Source organism: Centruroides sculpturatus, unplaced genomic scaffold (assembly GCF_000671375.1).
Source record: "Centruroides sculpturatus isolate CEXI.00-Female unplaced genomic scaffold, Cexi_2.0 scaffold19, whole genome shotgun sequence".
Taxonomy (NCBI): Eukaryota; Metazoa; Arthropoda; class Arachnida; order Scorpiones; family Buthidae; genus Centruroides; species Centruroides sculpturatus.
Genome location: NW_019386694.1, coordinates 1,470,537 through 1,498,319, shown reverse-complemented (window position 1 = coordinate 1,498,319; position 27,783 = coordinate 1,470,537). Strand labels below are relative to the sequence as shown.

Here is a 27,783-nt window from a genome sequence, read left to right as displayed (position 1 = left end):
TTATAAAACCTTGACCCTAAAAAATCATTAATAAAAATTTTCGATAAAGCAAACTAACTACTGTTTCCCGTGATTCATATTAATGTGAGTTGGCTGGATTACACTTGGTAGCATATAACTTGTAATGGCACATACCCTGCAAAAAATTGCTAGAATGAAAATAAAACCTTTACATAATCCACCCCATCATATATTCTGTACCTAAATCAGCCATTTATAGGTCCTGTATACTCCAACTGAATACTAACTGCTTTATATGGAGCAATGGCTCCATAAAATTGGCATATATCATTAGCTTCACCCATACACCTTGTCTTTTAAACACAGATAATCTATGGGATACATGTGCAAAAATGCAGTAATTATCATAATAAAGTAAAAGAAATTTAATAGTTGTAAAATTTCATGCAAAGTGCATTTTATTTCCCTTAAATTTTTGTATCTTTGTTTTAAGTAGAAAGTTTAATTATTGTTTTAGTATTTATTGTAATATATTTTTAAATACAACTTACATTTATACTAGTAAATGCAGGAAAAATTATCAATTCTAACAATTATTTATCTATAATAAGCATAGCAATTATCAATACACTTTGGTATTAAACATCTTTATTCAAAAATTAGTTTTTACTTCAAACAACATTAATTAGAAAAGACTGCTATATAAATAAATATGAATGGCAACTAAAAATATAGTAATCAGAAACTAAAGCATTTTCAACTAAAAATTTTATTGAAATTATTAATAATCAGATTTTTTATTATATAAATAAAAAACCATTAATTTAATTTTTATCATCAATTATTTCTGTAATAAATTTATAAATACTGTCTATCTAAAAATTGATAAAACCATGTAATGTACACCTAAACAATAGAGGATCTAAACTGGATCTAGAATAAAGTCATCTTTCTTATTTCAGCTCATAAAATATATTCTTTATCTATATCTATATATATATATATATATAAAAATGGACATGTATGTCCCTATATTTCACTTTTCCGCAAAAACTACACATCGCACGTGAATGGTGTTTGTATGTGGTGGTAGCCCCAAGTCTCCATTCATGCATAGGGGTGGTTGCGTCTTGATAGCTATAAGGGTGCGGGAGATATGAGGCTAAAAGTGGCTTTCTATTTCTAATGTTTTGTTCGAATTTGTTCGAATTAAATTTGAACATAAAATTTGAATATTGGTTCGATTATAGAACGATTGTAAATGTTCCAGAAACGTTGAAAATACTTCGTTTCACTAAACGTAAAAATTCTCTAATTAGTTTGGAAACGGGGGACCTAATTCTTGCATTCTGTGAAAATGGGTAAGATTAGCTATAATGTATTTATCTTAATCTTCACTATCGTTACTTTTTGCCCAGCAAAGCGGGTCCTTGCAGCTAGATTCTAGATTACTTAGAAAAACAGTCTTTTATATATATACAAAAAACTATATTACATACAAATAAAAACCCAGCAAAGCAGGTCCTTGCAGCTAGTTAGTTTATAAAAATAGAAAAAAATCAATGTTGTATGTTGATTAAAACTATAAACTTGGGACCATAATAATAATAACAGTGATGCTTTCTTCAGGATACCAAAATTATTAATTAAAAAAGGAAAAAAAATTCAAACAGGAAAAATGTACAATAATAATCTCATAGATAACCTTTGCTTTATTCCAGTAATCTACTACAAAGAAGAAAGCACATTATACCAAATGTTGCAAAATGATAAAGACACCATAGATTGAACCAGGGCTCCTAGAATTTATGGCATACCATTAACAGATGACAGATTTGGAAAGGATATACATAGGAACCACAAACTGAGACCTATTCTTAGTTCTTCCAATAACTCAACAAAAGCAACACATGAGACATTTGATAAGTCTCTTTAGCAAAAAGCAGTTAACAAACCTTAGACAAATCACTGTTTTCTGCTCCACATTAAGGTTTCACTACAGGTAATCTGTTGAGATATGACCGACTTCCATGCTATCAATAGTTGTAATGCTTATAATAAAACTCAGAATCTTAGATCTCTTAGCAGCAGGATTAAAGAACACAGATATGATATTGAGAAAAGGATACAAACAATAATGCTTTCCATATATGCCTTGGAAAAGGAATTAAAGATAAACTTGAGCAAGCAGTTTTAATAAAGAAGAAATATAGTTATGGAGATATTGCAGATATTTAAAACAGCCTTAAAAAAGGATTTCATTAATATGAGAGAGACAGATGTGTTATGAAGTGCTTGGAAAGCTTTTTATGATAATTCAAAGAAAAAAAGCTTATTATTATAATTCAATTGAATGATGATGGGGTTTAATATAATTATATAGAATTGTGAAGTTTAATTTGGTAAATTTAAATTGTGTAAATGTCCAAAATAATTTAAATTTTGAATCAAGTTCAAATGTAGAAAGCAATAAAACAAGCATTCTAAGTGAAACACATGGAATCAGGGCACTCAAGCAATTTGAAAACATTTGTTATTTGTAACAGTTTACTGGAATAAAGCAATAGTTATCTACGTGATTATTATTTTTACTAAAATTATTTTATTTATAAATGTTTTTGTTGTCTTAAAAGAACAGCTTCATTTCTACTTTCAAACAAGAACATGGTTTGTTATCAAGATGTGTCAGTTCAAACATTTTTAAACAAACAGAATTATAAATTCCAAATTTTTTAACAAATAAAACTACCAAAATTAACAAGAAAATGTGTGTTATTATTATAGACAAAAATATAAAAAAATAATTTAGATTTAAATGATAAAACAGCAGTGTATAAATGATATTCAAATGGCAGGTTGAGTCTGATTAAATCCAGCAAGGAAACTATTAATAAGATGGGCTGTGTGAGTTCATTTTGAGTCCAATGTTAATGAATCTTAAGTATTAATAATGTTAATGGAGCAGAATAAGAAATGTAAGTAACACTGTTCTACCAATCTGATAGAAATTGTATCTAACCATTCTTTAATAACTAAAAGATTCTTCCAGTTGACTTGTACTGTACATCTTTACATAAGGCCCAGTGTTCATGGTTGATTACTCTTACAAATCAATACATAATGCTCCTTCACACATTTTCCTAACATTCTGTAAGTACACCCCATATAGTAAATTTATATACAGGCTCTCCAAGCAGACTATATAAATTCCTGCCACATCCCTTTCTATCAATGTCTCTTTGTCCAACCCTAGTAGTTGCATGATTATGGAAAGCTGTTTAATGCTTAAACAGATGTTAGTTTCAGTGTAAGGCACAATGATTCAGTCATAAATTTACCTGTTATTACATATCTATTTTGTTCAGTTGGCCTACTTGCAGGTTCAATGATTGCTTAGATACCCTTTAATGAATCCTTTAACTACCAAGAGTGAGAAGCCATGTGAAAGTGCTGTTCAAGTGATGTAGTAGAATTCTTGCTGTTTATGAATAGGTAAAGACGAGTGTTACTGCTCTTATAAGGACATGAAAGATCACTAATTTATGGACCATTGTCACATAATTGCCAGTGCACATATGAATCCAAGTTAGGGGAAAATAAATTCTCATAGTCAAGCACTGTAATTGTGTCAGCTTGCTTACATTTGGCTTTTGTAAGGGCTTTAATGACGTCTAATACAGTAGAACCTCGATTATCCGCCCCCCCGATCAACCGACCGTCCTAGTCGGCAAATTTCAAATGTCCGCTAGTGATGTGGCGCTACAATATTTGGCTATGTCTTGGCTACTTTAATATTATTTTTACGTGTTTTAGCTGGCAACACTCATTCGACCATGAAAGGGAGCCAGTATTTAAACAAAGCTTAATTTTCTAATTTTTAACGATACAATAGCGACGATTATTATTTTAAAAAATTTTTGTTAAGCTTAACATTGATGAAAATTCAACGCAAAATAGGTTAATAGCGATATACTAATATACTAATTACATGGGATATAATAATATACTACACTAATAATGGATTTTTTCATACTTTTCGGTTATCCGACTTTTCAATTATCCGACCAACCCCAGTTCCCAATTAGGGCGGATAATCAAGGTTCTACTGTAGCTGCTGATAGAATAATCAGAGCTAAAACCTAATGAGATAAGAAGAGCATGTAATGCTCACTCTAGTGTGATAAGGAACAAAGGACTTTTCTAACATTAGTATAAGGGTCAACCCAGTTTGTGAAATTTCACCGTGCCAAAAAGTCTAGGAGCTACCATTCTTTCGGGGATGAAACTTCAAAACTGTTGATAGTTTTTTTATCTATGGCCAGTACTTTCACTTTTAGCATGGAGGTCATGTTTCAGTTTAGTAGGTCCAGTTCTTAAAAGGTAGTCTTTTATTTTAGATTGATATGTTCTTCACTTATGGAAAACAGTATGATCCTTAATTCTTCCCTACTTTGCTCAATGTTCCACAGTCACCTTAGCTTCATTTTTCATGAGTGATCTGTTCCAGATATGTCAGACTCTGTCCCTCAGTTTTTACTATGGGCCAGACCCACAATAAGGACAGTGAGGACAGATCACCCATGACAGACAAGGAAAAAAGACCCTCTTAGGTCCCATAGAGCAGAATGAGTTTTTAAAAATGTCACCTCAGCATCAGCCAATCAGTACAGTTAAGGTTAAAAGTACTTCAATATTTATATTCTTCGTGCATTCACAGCAAAGCTTTTACAAATTATAAAAAAAGTAGCATGTTCACTTACAGGTTTGCTTACAATAATTTTTTTTTGCTCTTTCCACCCTGTGGGCACTAAGAGGGCTTCTTATAGCAAGCTGATTATGGGTTCAGCCAGTTCCACAACAAGGCATCAGATGGTGAGAGACACGGGCCAAATTTTTCAGGGATTGGATCACCCCCAAAAAAGTCCTGGGGATTTTACGACCTGTCCAGATTTGATCCTGGGTCTCCAAGAGCGGTATGCTGCCACCTTGACCACTTGGCTGGCCTACAATAAAGTGGAACCTCAAATAATCGGAACTTGGATAATCAGGAACCAATGTATTTCCTGCATTTCTTTTCTATAATATAAGTATATATACTGTACACAATACCACTAATAAATAGACTGTTATTGCTATCTAACAATATGGTTTTCCTCATAGCAAAAACCAGGATTTAGAATGATTCTCTTTATTCTCATTATGCATTATCGGTGGAATTCATATTGTATTCAAGAACTCCTTTCATACCATTAAAATCTGTTTAAGATTAGCAAAGATTGTGATGAATTTACTAATTTGATTTTCACAACTTTTCATAGTTTAAATTATAAATTTCATGAAACGCTTGATCTTATCAAATACCAATTCTAATTATGTAATAATAATTGAATCATAACACAACCATACTATAACGTGCACGTAAGAGATCTCACCTGAATTTGCCAAATTGAATTACTAAGGCTAAACATTGAATTGTACAATTAAGTCCATATAGTACAATGTATATATATATCGTAATTACTAATTTTCGATTTAAGATGTATTATTTCTTTCTCGGTAATTCACAAATATCATATCATCCCAGTAAAAAGAACATCAAACCGATAACGAAAACTTAGAAGATGGTGTTGATCACTCGGATGGGCAGAAAAAGAGCCACCTACTAATCTGAGAATAATAAAATTTTATTTATTTTAAAATATAATTTTGAAAAGTTTCATTTAATATATTAAAAATAATTAAACTTTTATAATTTAATTTTAGAAAAAAAAATTATTTATGAATAATATATCATCAAAATGAATCATGTTGATATGATGTAATTTTATAAACTATTGCATATTTCTTTTTAAACGCAATCTTAAGTAATATGAAATAATGTATTTATAATAATTTTTAATAACTGCAAATAATTTACTTGTTTACAAAAAATTAATTTTATTATTTAAAAAAATCAAAAATTTAAGAAACCTCCCAGGGATTCTATCTATCGATTTATTATCGGAGTTATTTTAAGTTTGGGTTTTCTTTTTATCGATCTGATGATTTCTTAATATAGAAATAGTTATAAAGATAGATTTTTGATCAATAAAATAATATGTAAATAATATATTGTTGGAGCCATATATGCAGACTTTTTATCACAATGTATATGTATTCGGCCTTACTCGCTTAGCGGGTAAAGTCTACTGAGGGACCGGAGATCAAATCAGGGTGATCGAAAAATATCACGAATTTTTCGTGAGTGATCCGTTCAGAGTATATCGGGCTCCGTCCTTCATCACCCGGTCGTCACCATTGTAGACCTAGCCGAACCCAAGATGGGTATGGAAAAAGAGCCATCTTGATGCCAATTGGACGGAAGGAATCAAAACAAAAAAGTAGTATCTTTCCATCGTAAATGTTCTAGACTCGAATACATAAAATATAAATCCTCATAATTTATCATAAAAAATTCGGGTCGTTAAATCGTTTATTATTATTCATTTTATACTGGTCAATTCTATAACGGATCAAGTTACCCGAAATGATAAAATTGGGATCAATCTTACGAGTATATGCTGGTATTTTGCGTCTACATATCGGTCGGTTATAGTTTTAGATGTAAATATTTTTTTCTGATTAACTTTTTCATAACTGCGGTTTAATATTTTTGTATTTATTTATTTGAAATCTGAAAAGTTTAATGTTCTAACTTTAAGATAAGAAATTTAGCGTAATCTTTCGTTTATAGATTTGTAGTTTTTAATTAAATTCGTTAGACTTTCACGTGTTCATGTAAAAAATGTTTATAAATATTTCTCAAAAGTTGCATAACACACGAAATAATAAAACATTTGAATGGATTCTATTATCATTTCATTTCTTCGAGTCGCGCAATTCATTCTAAATAATCGCATGCGATTTCTTTGAATAAATAATCAATTGATTCTGATTCTCTGTAATTTTTCTACATCATAATTTTCGGAAATCTTCAACTTGTTTAGGTTTCGAATTTGCTTGTTTAGAATTATTACATCTATTCAAAATTATGAAGAATCGTGTAAGTCTTAGTTTATTACAAATTAATTTTTACATTGATTAAAATATTGAATACGCGCATTTAGAACACTGCAATTTCTGAAAATACGGAAAATTTTATTTTTTAATTTTATAAAAGTTATACTTTAACCAATTTATACAATTTAATTATAATGTTTAATTAAAATACTATATGTGTTTTTAACATTTAGTAACAATTTATAGTTTTTATCTGCAGGGTCTTATATCTTCAATAGACTACATAAAGTGGACCCTCGTTTTACAAAAGTTTTTCCATGAACTAATTAGGTCATAAAGTGAGTTTATTATATTTTAGTTTTTTCATTGAGTGATTTTATAGACTTTTAAATTGAAAACAGAAAATTACTGTTATCTATGCAAGACCAATCTTATAACATATTTTCAAAAATTAATAATATGTTGCAATGAATTGTAATAAAGTTTTATACACAACTACTTAATTATGACATCAGTAATATTTTTATCTATTGAATGATACTCAAGATTGAATGCATCATTCGTGTTTGTTAACATACAAAATTGAAACCTCTCAAATATTGCAATCGAGTTTATATTAAATAATTAAACTGATCTCCTCCTAAATTAAGTAAATTAAGTCTACCAGTGACCGATTGGATAACACTACTAAACATTAACACTGCGGAAACACCGCATGGCGAATCTCATTTACTAATTTTTTTCCTTTTTTACCATGTGGTTTTAATATTAAAATACTGTAATTTTATTTTTCCCGTTTTCTTTTATAATTTAGTTCCCTTAATTTTAATTAATCGCGAAGATCAAGATTCGTTTCTGTTTGCATATATGGTTAAAAGAATGTTTTTCATCCCAGCCCAGGGTCTCACTAATAGTCAATTATTACTGTATTAAATATAGTATACACAAAATTAAATAGAAAAATTTGCGTAAAACTGACACCGATAGTAGCGCACTTTTGCGACAAAATGTAATAAGCTATATATACATGCCTTGTTAAATTCACTGCTAAAGGTGTTTTAACATTGCACGCAGAGTAGCGCTGCAATTTAAAAATGGTGGATCTCGGCGTAGCTGTTAAAATGTTTTGCGAATTATTTAATTCGAAACATTTTAAAAGTAATTCATTTTTGTGATATAAGACTTTGAGAAGTAAAATTAACGATTTAAATTTAATGTAAGCAGCTTCTTTCTGCAGCATAAAGTAGATAGTAAAACATCTTCAATATAAAAGTTTTGTCAAATATTTTATTTTACTAATGAGTATTTTAAAAGAAAAATTAGTACAAACAGAATAACAAATCAAGGTGATCAAAACCTCACACTTTTATTGTCACATCATATAAGAAATCAACTTCACACATTTCCACCGTGGAGGTAGCCATCTTGTTGCAGCGAGAAAAGCCAAGGACTTTAAACTTCAAGGATAGCCAGATCCCGTATATTTGTTAGCATGACCTTGGATCTATGTGACGTCACAGCAAGCCCTCTACTTCAACATGACAGACCTTTTAAATAACAAAATACGATAAAATATTAAATCAGTTCTTAATTAATTATTAAATTACTACTAAATGTAAACTACTGTAGAATTTTCGGATTTAATAAGTGTACTGTACGTCAATAAATTTACAAGTGTTTTGTGTAATATTTATTTAACAAATTAATGAGCTATATTTTTTAATATGTGATTATTTTACTTAACTTTTTAATTTTTTTTCGACAATCACCATTTTCAGAAGGCATTCTTTTCAATATTTTATAGTTTTCTTGTTTAAGATTTCTATAATTAATTCTTATTATAGTTCTTAATTTACAAAAATCTTTTATTAAAGTAAAAGGTAAAACTGTTTCCACTGACTAATTCTGTACAACTCCGGGGCCTTTTTTATACGATTCATCGTGATATATTTCGAAATATTTATTCCATTCTATAATTTTTGCTAGCCATTCATCAGTAGGTTTAATAAGCCCTCCATAAGATAAATGTTGCACCCATGACGGAATGCTATAGTTGTAATGATTTTTAATTTTGTTAGTGGAATTAATTAAGTTTGGGTATTTTTCTTTATATTTATAGGCAAAATATCCTGCTATATACTCGAGAGCATCGTAGGAAGTTTCTTCAGAGATTGTGTTAAAGTCTAGATTGCATGTAGAGTTTCCTGAAGATTTATTTGAAGAAAAAGTAGTTTTACATTCAGTATATTGGTCTGTATTTTCACTTGATACTTCTACATGTGCTTTCTCTAAAACTTTGGGTATAATATATTCCTCTTGTCTTCGATCTGTAGTATTTACTTTTGACTCTAAAATACCAGGATTCTTACCTAAAATAATCAATCTAATCCTATATATAGCATTTAATGGGCTTGGATGTTCATTAGGACCCCGGCTTCTATTTTAAAAAAAAAAGTTTTCCAGACAATCTTGATTTAAATTGTGAGTGCAGATGTATTTTATATCAAAAGTCGATTTCATATCTTGAAAAAGATCAATTAGCGATTTCATTGAGATTATCATTCCTTTCTGGAAAATTTGGAGGGCATTTTTTCCACTTGCTCTCATTGTTGAGATTATTTTTATCATTTTATTTAAATGTTCTTCTTGTAATTCCAAGTCTACACCATATCCATTTTTGCTTGGAACAGAACCTTTTGGTGCATAGCTATTAAAAATGTCGAACCACATATTTATATCTCTAATATACGTTTCATTGATAATAATAATTGATTCATAATAAACGTTTCATTGATATTCACATTCAATTCTTTCCATAAACTTATGTTACTGCAACTACAGTCACTGACGCAAGCTACTACATTATACGATAGTAAATAAAGTTCTGCTATTAATTTTAAAAGTATTTCTCTTGTCATTTTTTGATCAAACCCGATGTAAACAGGTTGCTTCCAATTTGAAAAAAGAAGGTTATTATTGCAACCATACACAGCACACCTAGTACTCAGCATTTTGTTCTTCACCTAACATAAAAATATAGCTTTAAATATTTAATGACTTATATTTAAATCATCTTACCTTATAAAAAACTTAGTCAAATAAAACAATTACAGAAATATTAAAATAAATCACTTCGTTAATCACAAAATTGGACGAATATTAAAAGCGAAAACTAAACACGTGCACACCCTGCTCTATGTAAACAGAGAGGTCAGGTCTCTACATGACGTCACTAACTTGGCATTCCTGGCTAACATTGTAGAATAGGGATCTGGCTATCCTTGTAGTATATAGTCCTTGGAGAAAAGCAACTGAAACAAGCGCTGCAGATTTAACCTCGAACCAGTGAGACAGCTGCGAAGATCGCTGGCTCATGAAAATGAGTTTAGCAACGCTCTCAACGGCACCGCGTAGCAGTGCATAGTTTAACTTAACAACAACCCGACAGTGAAATCCTTTCTGACGAATAGTCCCGCTAACAGAGCTCCTAATATATCAGTAACTTCTGTGTATATATCAGTAGCTTTTCAGATATACCTCAGAGAAAACATTCGGATTATTTCTGCGTTTCTGCCATATACTATACATTTGTGTGTTTTGCTTCAATTTGTCGCCCGGGAGGATTTGTTGTTGGAGGTAATCTCTGGTTATTTTGTATTGGTTCGCTATCATTTGTTATCAGACAGCTTTCTACGAGATACTGACGAATGATGAAATTAAACATAAGTTTTGGGATGGCAGTCAATAGCGAGGTTGCAGCCAAATTTTTCGACGCAAAAACGTGAACGTCGCTACGTTCCAAACGCTATTGTCAAACTTCTAGACTTACAGAATGGCGGCGCTGAACGTCCGACGTTCACGTTTTTGCGTTGAAAACTTCGGCCGTAACCTCGCTATTCACCGCGTGATCATTTAAGTAGTCTGCGACGATAAGACGACGACTGTGACTAAACAGTCACCCGAGAAAAAATTCACCAGTGCACGGTTAGTACAATACTGCGGTTGCTAAAAGAAAGAATTTATCATATGATTTGCTTATAACAGATTACTGATTTTGATTGAAGGCAGCAAAGTAAAAAATTGTAATGTAGTTCCAATAAATAAGACATTTTTATTTATAGTTTCCTAATTGTGTACAACTAGAAAATAAAAAATTAATTTTCAATTAAAGAAATGTACTTAAAGAATTGTGTACTAAAATATTAGTTATCCATAAAATAAGTATTTAATTAGGTTTAATCAGTACGTAGTTTTAAGTAAATTTGTTACCATTGATACAATAAAAAAAGAACGTATTTAACTTCTATGATACATTATTAAACTAAATAGGAAAATTAAATTTCGTTCAGATCACTTTTTTGGAATTTTATCGATACAACACAGTCCTTGACTTTCGGACAGTTCGTTCTTTTATACATAATATACTTTAATACAGTATCCTTTTCGTCCGCCAAATTCAGATTTTTGTGCATTTTCAACTAACAGAAATTTCGAGTTATACAGTGTCTCTTACTGCCAGTTTTGGTTTCGATAACAATAATCAAAATCATTATGAAACTTAACTTTTATTGTTTATTTTCTGTTTAAATTATGGTTTTATTGTTTTAAATAATGTTTTATGCATTATAATATATTCACGATAAAACTAAAACTTTTTCTATCGTAATAAGAGATTTTTCTTTTCTTGTTTTTTTTAGTTCTAAGAATGAAACTTCCCTTGTGAAACTCTAGTGTTCGATTTTCGTACACTTTATGTATTACGTCCGAAAGTTGGAGACTACTTATGTAATAAGTTGAAATTTCAGAAATTTTCCGTTATATTTTTTAATTTATTTTAAATTGTTCGATTCATATTTACATGAAAAATTATACGGTTACCAATTTTATTAATTGGTAAACATTGCAAACAATTTATACTTTGTGACAAATATATTAATGAAATACACAAATACAGTAATTGGGTTTAAATTGTTTATATGCATTCAAGCTTGACTTTGCTTAATAAAAAATAATTTATATTTCTATAAAATAAAATGAAGCACGAAAACAAACTATACAAAATTATTGTGCCGGTATAAATGTTATTTTTTTACGTATTAAAAATGAATTTATTTCTATCAAATTCATAGAAAATATGGTTCAAAAAATTGTAAAGTTTATATAATAACTGATAGAAAACAAATGAGTGCAGTAATTTGAACAAGAAAAATTATTCACCAAAGTGTAGAGATATTCATGGAAAAACAGAAGATTTTTTTCTATATCAATTGAAAATAATTGTTATATTATCATTTTAATTATTTATTATTTTAATCATTCTTACTTTAACCATGAAAATCACTAGCCATAAAAAAAAGTTGATTAACCGAATCAGAAAGTCTAGAAACAGCTTCTTAAATCTCTGGAGTAAAAAAAATAAATACCTAAAAACAAAGTCAACTCTGTCAACAAGTAAACAAAGTCAACAAATATTACCCATTAAAACTCTATAATGATACCGCAAGTTGAAAGATTGTAAGTCTATATTCATAACAAATTATAAATTCTTTTTATTTATTTATTTTTTTAAATGAAAGATAAAGTATTTCATTTCTAATTGGTATTATTGTATTATGTAAATATTAATACGCATATTTAATTATAATAGATGTAGAACAAGGCAACTTTTGGATTAATTGACAGTTTGAAAGGCTAATTTCAACATGAAAAAGTCGAGTTCTATCCTTCCTTGAAGCAGAATTTGCTTTTCTTTTTCTTCTTAGTTCTTAGTAACCGAGATTAAAGTTAATGAACAAGAAGATAAGGATTTTTATGTAAGAATTTTAGACAGGATTATTGTCCAACATTCCTTAACAAGATAACTTGTTAAGGAATGTTGAATGCTATATGAAGCTATCTTGTTGAATATCAAGAACACGTATTTGTAAAAGTGAAGTTTTGATAAATAAATATTTATAACAATAAAAATTTGACGCCATCCGCTGCGAGAGAACTCAGGATCGAATCCGGGTGATCAACTTTAGGAATTTTCAAATTTATCCATTGCTACCATTGTGGATCTGTTCGAACTTACTAGGAGTATGATAAAATGACCCTCTTAGCCCACAGGATAAAAAGAGACAAAAATGAAAATAAAATAAAAATATGTTTGCAATAAATTCAAATCATTTTTATTTGTTAGTGATAAGATTCAGGGTTCTGATTCATGAGAATTTTGATTCTAACATGGAGATTCCACTATAGACACTCTTCAGATTATGGAGCATAATACGTTTTCACTGTGGACAGCCATAATACAGTAGACTACATTATATAAGACATAAATCTAATAAAAGTTTATTATGGCTGAAACATCATTATTGAATTCGTAAAAGTTAAATTGAAGAATATTATTGTATTACTTTTCTAATTAATATACTGTATATATATTTTTAATGTAGCTTAGATTTACTTAATGAATTCTATCAATAAGAGCTTCGATGAATCCGTTTTGTTTGATTAGTATACATTTTTACATTAATATAACATAATTCCTACGTTTTTATAAGAAAATGCAAAAAATGATATTAAATCGACGTGTCTGTAAACATTGTCAAAACGAATAAAAATAACAATTCTCGATATTTAATCGCTAATAATAGTAAATCTGTTTTAACGTGCTTTAAATTTTTTGAGCTGCAATTTGAAAAAATTGTAGACCTATAAATTCCCACTGTAGTCCTTCCATCCGTCTTTCCTTAATCTCGACAACGCAGTTAGATAGATGAAAGAAGAGACCAGTTATGGAAACCTTAGGGGCAGAATGTCCCGATTAACTATATTTATTATTTCTATTCAATCTATTACCTTAAAAGGAGTTAGATAGATGACTGGCACGACTCTAGTGTTAAAGGAAAAGTATGGTGTACAAGAGCAAGATACTACTAATTTGAGGTGGAGAGCATATATTTTAAATTAAATCAAAAATATGATTAGAAATTGCAGCCCGGCATTGTGACGCTGTCACAATAAATAATTGTCTACAATTGCATTCAAAATTTTGTTCTCAAATCATCTTTATTATCGTTTTAGTTGCATCAATAACATTTTTAAAAATACGGTAGACTTACACAGATTATTAAATAATTATGCTGTATCAAGAGAAACAGATAGAAGGTGATTGATTTTTACAAGAATATGTTGTTACTCTAGCCATTAAAAATCATCAAAACTAGTGATTATTATGAAATTTGTTTAAGGATTATTATAAATTTATTTTTTAATGTCATTCAGAATTTATGTTTGAAGATCTAATTTAACAGCTATTGGAAAAAAGCATTTAATTTATTACATATTTAAACTTTTGGTGATTGAGTTAAAAATGGTTTTAAAAATAAATAAATAAGCTATAATTATTTTAATATTGATGTTAAAATGCTTGATAAGTTTATTTTTTTTCCTACACATTAAAAAGAAAACCCAGTAATCAGTAATATAAAAGAAGTAGTGCTAATTTAGTTTTAAAATTAGATATGTTTAATGGACAGGTTGTTGCAGAGTACAGAGACAGATGTTGAAATATAAATTAATTTATTCTATTAAAATTAAAAAAAAAAATTCCAATTGAATAGAGAGCTTCCTTATTCATCTTAATCTATACTTTATAAACAATTTTAATTATTTTATTTATTTATGAATTAAATAATTAATGTAACTGTAAATATATATATTTCACAATAATGGATTAATAAATATTCTGTATTATTAAATTAAAACAATATTCTCTTTGCCAATCGTTTAATTTTTAATAATAAAAAAACCTTTACTTTATAAAGATAGAAAACTATGGGGAATTGTATATGTGCTTTATTATAAATAAAAAATAAAATCGTTTCGGAATTCGTAATATAGTGTTATTAGAAAAATTATTAAATTATTCTTCAAAAATCAATAATAATTTGATTAAATCTTTTCAAGAAAATAACATAAAACATATAAATACAGAATTTATTATTTTTTATAAAAGATACAATAATCTTAAATCGATTCTTTAGGTACTGTACATAAGCTTATATATACTGTAGATGTCAATAAAAATTTAAAGTATTTATTAAACTATATACAATAACTCTAAAAGAACTAAGCTGTTTCGGAAAAAAGTTATCATAAAATATTTTATATTCAGAATAATTTACTACTGTATTACTATTTTTAAAAAAGGATTGAATGAGTTATGGCATTTAAATATGGCTTTTAATGTTCACCAATTAAAAAATATATATACAGTGTACATATTTATACAATAATTATAATAACTGATTCCTCTCTTCCCCTATCACTTTTTTTTTTAAACCCAAAGACTAGTATACTGTATCGCTATCGATTAAAAACTAATAGGAAGTACTAGCAGATGAATATCCACACAGCTACCATGCAGCTGTGAATATGCGCAGGATGATACAACAGCATGTGTTTCTTACACAATCTGAAAATCAGATGTTTTCAAGATGATGTAATAGCACGCTAATATTAGACGATGATAAATTATGCTATAGATCGTCGTAATTTCACCTATAGAAAAATTGTATAATAAGAAATTAAATTTAGTAAATGATGTAGCTTTTGTGATCATTAAAAATTAATTTATAATTATAAACACTTTTTAATGTAATATCTTATGTTATCGTATAACATAATGCACTTTCTTAAACCAAATAGACAGTGTCTGTCAGTTGTCCAAAGAGACAAGTGCCGCTTACTTTTTAAGGCCCTCGATGTGTTCAAAAACAATCAAAACAGCATTTAAGAAATTGTATTGTAGTTTTAAGTATTAATAGCTGGAAAAATAAAAGTTTTTTCTTAATACACAAGAATTGCAATGGAATGAATAATTTGTAATAAATGTTTTTGAGGCTTGTAAAAGGAGGCTCGAGCCAAATAGTTCTGCTGACTCTCTATAAGAGGGCCCGAAAATAAATTATGCCATATATCCCATTAATATATTTTTATTCCAAATAGCTATAAATTGATGTTAATACCGATAAAAATAGATACGAATGACATCATCTACCGTATGTATAAATAAAATAATACTAAAAAAATAATAAAGCGTTAATTCTCAAAAATTTAAAAATCAATTGCTAATGCCTTAAACAACAATCAAAAATATTTTTTTATAGAATAAATTATATTTAATTCTATAAATTTTCGTTGTTTTACTATTTCAGTATCATATATGAACAATAAAGAATAAAACAAAAGTTTTGAATTTAAATATTGATTATATTTTCATTACATTTTTTCCTCATCTTCAAATTTTCTTTTTTAAAAAAAGTAGAAAACAAATGTACAAAAATCAATTTTCTAAAATAAATAAATACATTTTAAAATTATTTCCTTTTAATATTTAACCTTCTGTTTACAATTTACAAATGTTTAAATATAGATAAATTTTAATTATATAAATTTTCATTCTCAAACGTAATTAAATTAACGATAACTTAATGAGAAAAATATCTGATTTAGTTAATTTAATATTTCTCTAGTGAATAAAATATATTTGCCTTTTTTTCCTGTAAAAAAATAATAATGTTTATTCTTGTTATTTTATGTAAAAAATATTTCAAATCATTAAACTTTTTTATATAAATAAATATAAAATACTTATAAAAGTTCAGTAAATCCAATATAATCAATTTTAAAAATTTATAAATTAAAATCAAATAAAAATGCACCAAAATACTTTTTTATTATGATTAAATTTAATTATAAAATTTAAATATTCTATAAATTTTAAGGAAGTGTATTGATTTATTATAAAATTTAAATGTATTAAAAATAAAATATACCCGGGTAATTTTAAAAATTTAATATAACACATATAACAACTTTTATATTATTACTTATTTAGGAAGATTTTTATTTGTTATATTTTTATTTTACCTTTTAAAGATTAAATTTTGACTAACAATAAAATGTTTTAAAATACCTTTTTATATGGTAATTTTTTAAAAAACTTTCTAAATTATTGTGCAAAGTGTTAGTATTGTATATATTATATTAATATATCAAAAATCTTGTTCAAATAAATTAAATTAGCATAGAATATAATAAGATGCAAATATATTTTTACACGTATTATAAGTTATTTATTTACTTATTATTATTGCACAAAACTAAAATAAAAAATTTAGTTAATGCAATAAAGAATATATTTGTTTCTTTTTTATATTTTAAAATAAAATATATTTTAATTAGCTATCATGATAATTTAAAGCATTAAATACGTATAATATAAAAGATATTTATAGTTAATTAAAATTATAAAACGTTTTTAATAATTAATTTCTATTATTTGTGCTTTAAAAATTTTAAATGTTTAATTTTTAATAAAATTTAGAAAATAAAAATAATTTATGAGAAATTATTTATTTATTTTAAGTTCTGTAGTTAATTGAGTTGTTTGAAAATTCAAAAATGGAAAATAATTGCATGATACTTAAATATAAATGCGTTTTAAAAATATGTTTTCAGGCCAATTTAACCATTATGTGAAACAGCTTAAAAAACATTTTCTCTTTTAGAAAATGTATTGAGAATTTTTAGTTGTTTGTCATGGATAAAGAATATAATTTATTTTCGTCTATTAAAATAAAGTTATAAATTTTAGTACTAATTTTAGTAAAATACTAAAAATTATCATCATAACAGGTTTATAATGAATACTAATTGCATTGTATTATAAATTTTCACGTTTAATAGTATATTATTCAACTAATTTTAGATTATAAAAAAAATTAACAATTATTTTTATAGCTCGTGCGTTTAAATTTTAATTATCTGTAAAGTAAATTAATTAAGATAAAGTATTCCCTTTAAAATTTCAATAATTTTTAATAAAACATTAAACTAAATTCAAATAAAAATAATTTAATTTTAAAAATAAATATATTTAAATATTTTATAAGTTAATTTTTATAGATTAATAGAATTTAAATTTTATTTTTCGAAATTTTATTTAAAAGAAAGCATTCAAGTTTTTAATACGATGTATTAAACTATTTAATATTGTTTCCTTGATTTCTCAGTTGTGTCTGGGATAAGTGCCACAAATGCTAAATTAAATCACAGTGATAATTATTTTAACTTTTTAAAAGAGGAAAGAGACGTTTAGGACATCGTATATATTAGAAAGTTTATTTTTAAATATCTTATATAGTTTCAAAGTTTTATAACCCGTTAAAACATTTTTAAAGTTAAAAATATGCAAATATTGCTGTCAGTCTTGTTAATTAACCACTTGTCGAAGATTGTTTTTCTCCTCCCCTTTTTTAAATCCTTTCACAATGTAAAGGTACATTTAAAAAGTATTGTTTACAGAATTCGGTGATCCAAAACATCTCTAGTATAGTTTTGTCAATATAATTGATCTGGAACATTATTAGATATAGTTCAGTTACTCCTTAAGTCTTGAGTATCCTATCAATTTATTACTGAGTATTCATGCTTAAAGAAGATAAATATCTTCGTCTTAAAGTCTTTGGAAGACATATAAAGCTTAGATGGTATCTAAATTTTCTCCCTCCATACAATTTTATTAGGTTAAAATGTTTTATTTTTACTCTACTCTAAACAGAACATATTTATTTAGATTTTACAGTAATTTTTATTAATTAGTGAAGTAAATTAATTAGAGCATTTAAATTTTTACACCAGTACTATAAACTTATGTTTATTTTTTAAATTTATAAATAAAAATAATTAATGTAAAATTAAAAATATTTCATATTAATTTTATTAAATATCTTAGTTGTTTCAACAATAAATTATGTCTATGAGAAACAATAGTGTTTCTGGGTTATATATATAATACGACTACATTTTTCGATTCCTCTGCTTTTGTTCTATTGTATATAGTATTGCTTTGTTCCCTTCTTTCGGTAACATACTGTAAAATTTACTTTGGATAGTAAAAAATATGAGAACAATTTGTTGACGGATTACGCATTTTTAAATAAAAAAATATTATTTAAACGTAATGTTAAAACGTTTAAGTAATTTTTACTGCTAAATTGAACATATAAAAGATAGAATTAAAAGGATATTAAACTCAAATGCGACCCAAGCTTATATTTACGCTCATCCCAAATGTTCTAATGACGCTTCCTAGTGAATACGTCATTATATCCAGTAATCTGGATCGTTATCGGTACCTTTGACGACTGACTCAACATTTTTGTTACACGATATGTAAACAGAGCCGGTTTAAGTAATGGAAACAAAGAAGAAGCCGCCTAAAACTAGTCATTATTAAAAGATCCAACTTTCCTTTATACAATAATTTGTTGTATAGTAATTTCAATTTTTCACGCATAAAATATAAACTAAATACCACGATATTTAGACGAAATAGCCTTGTAAATACTTAAGTTTCGCGAACAATAAAATAGTAAAATTTGACCTCAAAATAGCCCTCTCCCGTTTAAGACTAGTTACTTGAAACGAAAGAACTCTAGCTTAAGGAAAAATGCAATTTAAAAGAAAGTAAATCCTGTTTAAAATATTTTAGAAATCTTCTCTTTTGTTGATTACTTTCTAGTTTTATATAAATTATTAGTAATTATATTAAATTAGTTGTTCACAAATAAAATTTTAGTTAACTGCACAAATTGGTATAGCTTCTAAGCTTGCTTGTAAATTATTAAAGAACGTTTTAGCCAATCAATAGATAAATATTGCATCGTGTCTCAGAAAACTGCTTCCAGAAAAATGAAATTAATTCAAAATAAATGTAACAGAAAATAGTTTTTGTGTAACTAAAAAAAATTCATCTTAAGCTACAGTTAAACATATTTCACTCGTTTATTTTTTGATTTAATCGATAAATATTGAAAGGTGTATATTTTGGCCCCCCATGACCTCCTTTCTAGAGATACGGATTCTTCAATATTTCCACGAAAACCTTCGCTTTAATATTCAAACTCTAATAAAATAAACTTTTTTTTATTTTTATTTTTTAATGTAGATTTTTATAAATATTTAATGAATTTTTGAATAAATTTTTTTGTGTGTTTTTTTAATCTTTTCAATAGAATAAAAGTTTTATTTTTATAAAATTAATTTTTTTTATTTAATTTCAAATTAAATTTAAAACGAATTATAAGCTGTCAGCATTGTCTTTTAAAACTTTAAGTACAGTTCATAAACGTCGATGCAAAGTTAAATATGATAAAAATCCTTAATGTTATATAAAGTAATATCTTATCATTAAAAATTCATTTCACGTCTGTTATATACTCACATTCTCAAATAAATAAATAATATAAAGTGACAAATTTATGACATATTTTATAAGATAGACTATTTTAAATGACTCGCCTGATACCCAACTCCACTCACACACGTAACTCTTATAATAATAAATATATAAATTACAAAAATATTGTTCGTTAAAAAAAATTAAATATAGATTCAAATAATGCATTAAAGTTTATAAATAATTTAAAAATTAATAATTTAAAAAACAATTTTTAATAATAATGCGGTCCTTTATAATAACGCATTACGTAAAACAGCGTGCAGTATATAAAGTTTTATAAAGTCATAAATACTAAAAAAAATTTAAATGCAATTAAAAAAACTAGTTTAAAATTTAGTTTTATAAATGTTAAAAATATTACTTATAAAAATAAATTTTAAAAAATTATATAAACATGAAAATTTTGCTAATTGTGAAGTGTAATAACAGTGTATTGTTTTTTGTTTTCTTTTTTAATGCATAAAAATACACGTTTTGTAATATTAAACTTTTAAAATAATAACTAAGCTAATTCGTTGTAATTATTTAAGAAATAAAATTAAAATAAATTAAAGCGAAGTTTTTATTATTAAAAGTCATTTTCGTCCTCTAGATATTTTAACTCACACAAATAGGAATAAGAGAACATCCACCTCTGATTCCGACCAATCAGCAAATAGGCGTTAGAGGACTGCAGTAATGACGTCACTTCCTCGGATCAATGTGGTGAAAAATACTTTATTGTGTTTATGTAGTCGGCTGCAATCGTCGTCTGGGTAAGAATTCGCTGGTTTTTTTAACGCGTAAAATCGATATATATTTAACGAAATAAGCGGATTTACGAAAGATTAAGCTATGTATGGATAATAGTAAATTATTTGTATTTTTAAGCTAAGAGCGAATATGATAAATTCGTATGCGTCAGCTTGGTTCTTTGTGTGGCCACTCCTAGACGAACGCTTCTTGTGACGTCGGATCTTCTGCTCAGTTTTTGGCGGGATGCACGAGCTATGACGTCGATCGGGTTGCTCGGATGATAAAATCGTCGTTTGTCTCCACCAATGTTATATTTCTTCTTTTGCATTTTAAAAAAGGATGGTTAAAAAAATAATGCCATTCGTCAACTAACAAGTTAGTGCATGTCGTACAAGCAGACGATCTTTTATGTAGTTACGATAATGCACCGTGTCCATTTCCTCTACCACTCTCTAAACTATTATTGATTGTTTTGTTATCATGGCACCAGCATTGACAGAGACGAACCAGGAGGACAACTTTAAGTTGCCCCATTCACCCAATTCTACCTCCATCATTAACCCAGCTCTCACTCAAAATAATGGTGATCGCTACACGTGCAACATTCCTTTCGAGATAAATCCTAAATATCATCTTTCCGATATGTGCATAGGTAAGTCTGATGCCGAATTAAACAGCTTTATAAGTGCCAAGGAGATCCTGCGGCTTAATGGTGATTCTGTGTTGAACGGGTGTAACGATGGTTCCAATTACAATGGCGAGAACCTGGAGAGTGAATACAAGTTTTCGAGAAAACAGAGTCAGGGAAAGAGTACTTCGGACGTCTGCGAGCTCTCAAAACTGGTGATGCAAAAGCTGGCGCACGCTAATGTGCCCGCGTATCATTCTAAAAACACGCATTGTCCTGACGGCGATAAGAAAGTGGCCGACTTTGCTCCAAAAATAAATGGAGAAGTTGTCGAAGACACGGACTTAAAGAGAAATGTCAAGACTGAACAACCGTGTGCATTAGAAGAAAAGATAAAGTGGGATAACGCCACTAAAAAATTAGAAAAATTACAGGATAATACTCTGAGATTAATGAGGCAGATTCGTTGTTTGCAAATGCAAAACGTTGCGTTACATGTGAGTAACGAAATAGGTTCTTTTGTTTCATATGGCAGGACCAAACTGGATAAGTATCAAGAAGGTTACAGGAAAATGAAAATGATGCAAAAACCTACATACTCGTCTAACAAATTTGTTAATCAAGTATCATCCGTTGCATTATCTCAAATGAAGAAAAAAGTGCATTATATGAAAGAAAAACACGGAATTCTTTTTCAGACATCGCCGCCGATAGAACCGATTTCGAATGATACTGCCGATGTTAGCAATGGAAAAATTGATCCCGGTGACTGTGTGGAAATAAATCAGACAGTTGGTACACTTCTTTTCAATTTGAAACATCTTGAATCAGGTATAGATTCGGATGCTACCGAAAGCTCTTCGGGCGGGGAAAGTTGTGACGAATACGAGGATATCGATGACAGAAGAAAAAATTATCAAGTGCCAATGTAAGTAGTTAAAATTTCTAACTGTTATTGATTTAAAATATGATCATTTCAGTAAAGATAAGAATAAAAATGTCATACTTTTTATATGATTAAAGATCATAAAATTTATTGATTTTGCCATGAATAAAATAGCATTTTTTTCCATTGAATTTTAAATTGTAAAAGAAAGTTTTTTGAAAAATTTTGTTTTTATATATTATGAAAAATGCATTTTAATAATTCATTTGATTTATTTTTCAAGCTTTACTGCAGTAAATTTCACTTTTGCATTAGGAAATTTTTTTATTTTTAAATTGTTTTACAATTTAAATAAAAAAAACTTGTCTTTCTTTTTTTTTAAACTTAACAGTGAGAAAATAATTCTGATTAATAATTTATGAGATTATTTAATAACTGTCTCAATTTTCGTTTAATTAAAAGAGAAGATATTTTGGATAAGTACAAATAATATAATATAATATATTATTTTAAGAATTAATGATTATCAAGATTAAAATAATTAAGGTAAATTATAAACCTATTATAATCATCATTACTGAATTAATTTTTATTTAATCAATAAATTTAAAATTAGTATTTAATTTTATTGGTTTTTTCTTTTTTAAAGTTTAGATATATATTTTAATAAATATGTTTTTAATCACTTAACTTTTAAAATAACTACTTTGAATAATTTTTTATTTGAAAAATAAAAAGTAATTTAAATATTTAAGTTTTTTTTTAACTCTAACAATAAAATTTATATGTCAAAATTTAAAATTTAAAAATAATTTTTATATATAAATAGAATTCTATAAAAATATTTTTATAAATCTCAAAATTTTATGTTTAAAAAAATATTTTTATCAAAAAATCCTATTATGAATTATGAAGGTATATCATTTCATTTTATATATTTTATATCTATATCTCAATGTATAAAATGCAATACTTCTATATTTGTATGGATTATATTATTACCAATTTCTTTAGCTCATGACCTGTAAAAATCTTTTTACTAAAATGTGCTTTAATTTATGTGATTTTTTTTTTTTATCTGTTATATCCTTATTATGAAGAGATTTTGATTTTATTATTGTTAAAATAAAAATTTATGTATAATTTTATTAAAATTTTAAAATGTGACATAATTTTTTTATTTTGTATTACTTAAACATTTACTTAAGACTTCATTTATAATGTGCAAAATCAATTGCTATATAAAGTTCAGTTGTGTTTTCAATTTCTGATTTTTTCATCATTGAAATATATTGTAAACCAAGTTTCTTTTAAAAGATTTGAGCAAAGTGGCATAAATTAATTTTTAAATTATGAAGCTTTTTTTTTAAAAAAAAAAGTTTGAAAAGGTGTATTGAGTAAGACACAACAAATACTCTGATTATATATAAAATTAATTAAGATAATTATATATACATGTATAATTAAATATAAAAAGTAGTAGTATGTTTAGATATTACCAAAACTTATGCAAAAATATAATTTTTTGATAATTCTTTATTTTAATATTTGCTCTAGTAATCTGATTTTTATTTACCTTGTGTTTTATTATAATTTTCTTTTTTCTCATTGGCAGACTATGCTTTCCATTCATCAACTACAGGTAGTAGTTTTAATTTGAAATTGGTTGTAATGTTTTTTTTTTTTTTTTTTTTTTTTAAATTATTGAATTTACTTAAATCTATAGTGTGATTATATTATTTCTATGAATCACAATTCTGTAAATTCTAAAAATAAAACAAAGTGCAAATGAAAGATTTTTATAAAAATTTTTTTTCAAGTTTTTCTCATTTTTAGTTCATTAAATAACGATTAAATAAATGTTGAAGGACTTTTTATAAAAAAGATTCTTTTGAATTATACAATATGTAGAAGAATTTAAATATTCCATCCAATTTAAATTAAAAATTAATATTGTAAAAAAATTATTTATTATAAATATATAGAAAAGTTTTAATTAATTTGAAAGAATATTGAAAATTACAAATATATAACAAAATGTTGTCTTGATATCTTCAACAAACATCTTAGAAACATAAAATACATGTAGCAACAGAGAAATTTTTTATTGTAATTACATACTTCTCTTATTTGCACAGTATTAAATTTGGGATTGATTTGTTATACTTCTCCTATTTCATAATTTCCTGTCTTTGTTGCTAATTTACATAATTAAAAGCAGTCAACTTGGTATTGAATTTCACAAGTAATGAATTTCTGAAGTTTTTAAATATGTTAATATTTATGTAAAATAATAAAGTTTTTAATTATTTATAGGTTTTCCAAATCAACTATTATGTCATTCATGTATATAAAAAGAATATTGTAAAGCTGATTGAGAGTTATAGCCAATTATAGTTACCTTCAGTATTTTGTATATATGTATAGTATTTTGATTATAAATTATTGAGAACTTTGTTTGTTAATTAGTGTTTGTTTTCTTTTACATTCTTTTTCTTAATATAAATAAATGATAAATGACACTTGTTGATTTTTTTAAAAATAAAATTATTTTATAAAATAATTTAATAGTACTTAATTGCTTATAATGATAAGTGCAATACTGGCAGTTTAACTGAGTTTTAGAAAGTTTGATTTAATTTACTGAAATTCAGAATAATATCTATTTAGTAATTTTATTATATCATATTGATTTGACAAATTTGACCTTTCAGCAATTTCAAACTCCTGATTCAGATCTTAACAAACTATCATAATCTATTTTTAAATTATAAAATGCTTTTATAATTTATTCATTGATAATTTCTTTCAAAAAATAATTTCATTGTAAATAAGAACTGTTTGAGTCTCTAAAAAAATTTTAATTTGAAAATGTTATCAAATCTTTTAGTTTAACTTTAGCGAGATTGAATAAACTTCATTATTTTATAAAAGAAAAGAATAAAGAAATAACTGTTTTTAATATGAGAGTTTATAGCTAGAGTTGAATTGAGTAATTTGAAATTTTTTTTTATGTTTAATAAAAAAAACTTTATTTCATTTAGTGTTGAAATTTATAAGAATTTCTAATGCCAATAATAATAATAATATTTTGGTAATTTTTTTCAAAAATAGTTTGCTTCAAATGAACTAAGCAATTATGTAAATTCATTTCTAGAAGTGTAAAAAAATATATGGAAAGTAAAGAAATGAAAGAAAAATTTATGAAAATTGAGTTACAGTAATATCCTGAACTTACGCAATAGGTGGGACTGAGCGATAACCACGTAAGTCAAATTTGTGTAATTTGGGGTATAATTTTTCATATAAATACATACAAATAATTTTTAATTGGGGCTGGAGACTAAAGAAAACAATAATTTAGAAAAAAATGTTTAATAAAATCTTAGATAACACATATGTATAACAAATTATATTATTATACAATTTTTCACATTTACTTGATTATCATACCATAATTTTAATGTTGTTTCCATCTCAGCAATAATACCGTGACATTTACGAATGATGCTTGAATTTAAAGATTGAGCATTTTTCACAGCTTCGAGAATTTTTCTTTACCTTTTATAATTGTTCTGACCGTCAATTCCGGTAGATCAAACTTCTTTGCCAATTCACAAATTTTCATTTTTAAGTCTTTAATAATGTTAGCTTTACATTCCAAAGATAAAGTTTTTCTTTTCTTATTTGATGCAGAAGAATCAGTTCTACTTCGTTTGGATGACATAGTAGAGTCTATCAAGTCTCCATAGATATAACAAACACAGAAATAAATAACAAAATAAATTGTAGCTATATGTCAATTCCGCGCGACACATCAGAACACGTAAGCTGAACAATAGTGTGGGGGGGAATGAGTAATCAAGAGTTGAGCTGCGCTCAAACAAAAGACTAATCGACAAGATTTGAAAATCATGTAACTCTGGGTTCGTGTAAGTTGAGGTATTACTGTACTTTGAAAGGTATCTGAATTTTTTTTTATTGAATGAACATACACTATATGTGGAATTTATTATAAATATACAGTAAAAGTTCACTAATTCAGAATCTGATATTTCAGACTACTGTTTTGCATTGTGTATTTTTTAAAATAATGAATTTATCAATTCTAATCTGGACTTTAACAACTATTGCTTTATTCTTGGACAGTTGTGTCCAATTTCTTTTCTAATTTTCAATTCCTTGATCACAAGGAATAGTTAGAAAAGAAATTGCAAACAAAAATTAAATTTTTTTTTTAAAGCCCACATTAATAGATGTTGGTAGTAAGAACGATGCTACTGCTATGTTTGCATTGTAAATGTTTATTAAACCACTTTATTTTTGTATTTAAAGTGCATAATAAAATTTGACTTTAAATAAAGCATACTTTTCAAATCATATAATACACATTTAAGTAAAAACCTCATTAATTCAAACTTTCACTAATTTGGACTAGGCTTTTTCCCATTTAGTCTGAAATACTGAGTTTTTGCTGTTATTGACATTTAACTTCCTGTCAGTTATCTAAAGGTAAAACTTCAATTGTTTGAAAACAAACAGCTAAGGAAATTCAACTTAATATTAGATTTTTCATTATAATAGATCATCATCATACATCTAAAATTAAAGGACAGCATTGCTGAGCATATTCCAACCATCTCAGCTGATCCATATTTCATGTAACTTTTTATTCACTGTAGTTTCAAATCTAACTTCCTATCATTTCTTGACACTGCTATTTCATAAAAGGTTGAATATAGGTAGCAATTACTAAATTGATTATTGATCATTATACATAACAGAATTTTTTGGTATGAGAAGATTAATGTTTTGATATTTGTAGAATGTCAAACTGTGATTATGTTGAACTTTCAATTTTTTTTTTTTTTGTCACGACTTAATTTTTTTATATACTACTTATTTCTTTGGAAATAAAAATTTTTTGTATCATTGTATTTAAGCCATTATATATATTACTTGTTTACGTTATCAGATTTATTGAAAATTATTAAAAACAAAATACTAAATTACATTGCTAAATTTGGAAAAAAGATTTTTAAATTGATTTAGTAGAGTAAGTTTTCCTTATCTAGAAATCATTAGCTATAGCAAATATTTGTTATTTATACTTGATTGACATTATGAGCAGATTATTTTTTAAATATTTTTATTAATATTGTTTAACAGGTAAAACTAATTTAGCTATTGATGATTTTCTTCAGAATAAACTATAATCATATAACAAAATATATAAATAAATTGTGAATAAAATGTTTTGTTTCAAAAATATAGATT

At 26.5% G+C, this 27,783-nt stretch overlaps 2 protein-coding genes across 6 annotated transcripts in view; one reads left to right on the top strand and one right to left on the bottom strand.

Moving 5' to 3' along the window:
* Positions 1–5,608, bottom strand: part of LOC111615581 (ATP-dependent zinc metalloprotease YME1L1-like) — a 56,637-nt gene extending 51,029 nt beyond the window's left edge. For all 3 annotated transcript variants that reach the window (XM_023356981.1, XM_023356983.1, XM_023356982.1), the window contains exon 1: positions 5,394–5,608. In XM_023356981.1, the coding sequence (XP_023212749.1) occupies positions 5,394–5,429 (36 nt within the window). In that variant the 5' untranslated portion in view covers positions 5,430–5,608. The remainder of the gene's footprint in view (positions 1–5,393) is intronic.
* Positions 5,609–6,864: 1,256 nt separating this feature from the next.
* LOC111615585 (KAT8 regulatory NSL complex subunit 1-like) overlaps positions 6,865–27,783 on the top strand; it is a 103,862-nt gene continuing 82,943 nt past the window's right edge. Inside the window, exons 1-5 of one of the 3 annotated variants that reach the window (XM_023356987.1) lie at positions 6,865–7,003; positions 7,220–7,298; positions 20,850–21,012; positions 21,128–22,548; positions 24,122–24,148. In XM_023356987.1, the coding sequence (XP_023212755.1) occupies positions 21,473–22,548; positions 24,122–24,148 (1,103 nt within the window). In that variant the 5' untranslated portion in view covers positions 6,865–7,003; positions 7,220–7,298; positions 20,850–21,012; positions 21,128–21,472. Of the gene's footprint in view, positions 7,004–7,219; positions 7,299–14,099; positions 14,116–20,849; positions 22,549–24,121; positions 24,149–27,783 lie in introns of those variants that run through there. The other 2 variants (XM_023356988.1, XM_023356986.1) reach the window with 2 other exon arrangements.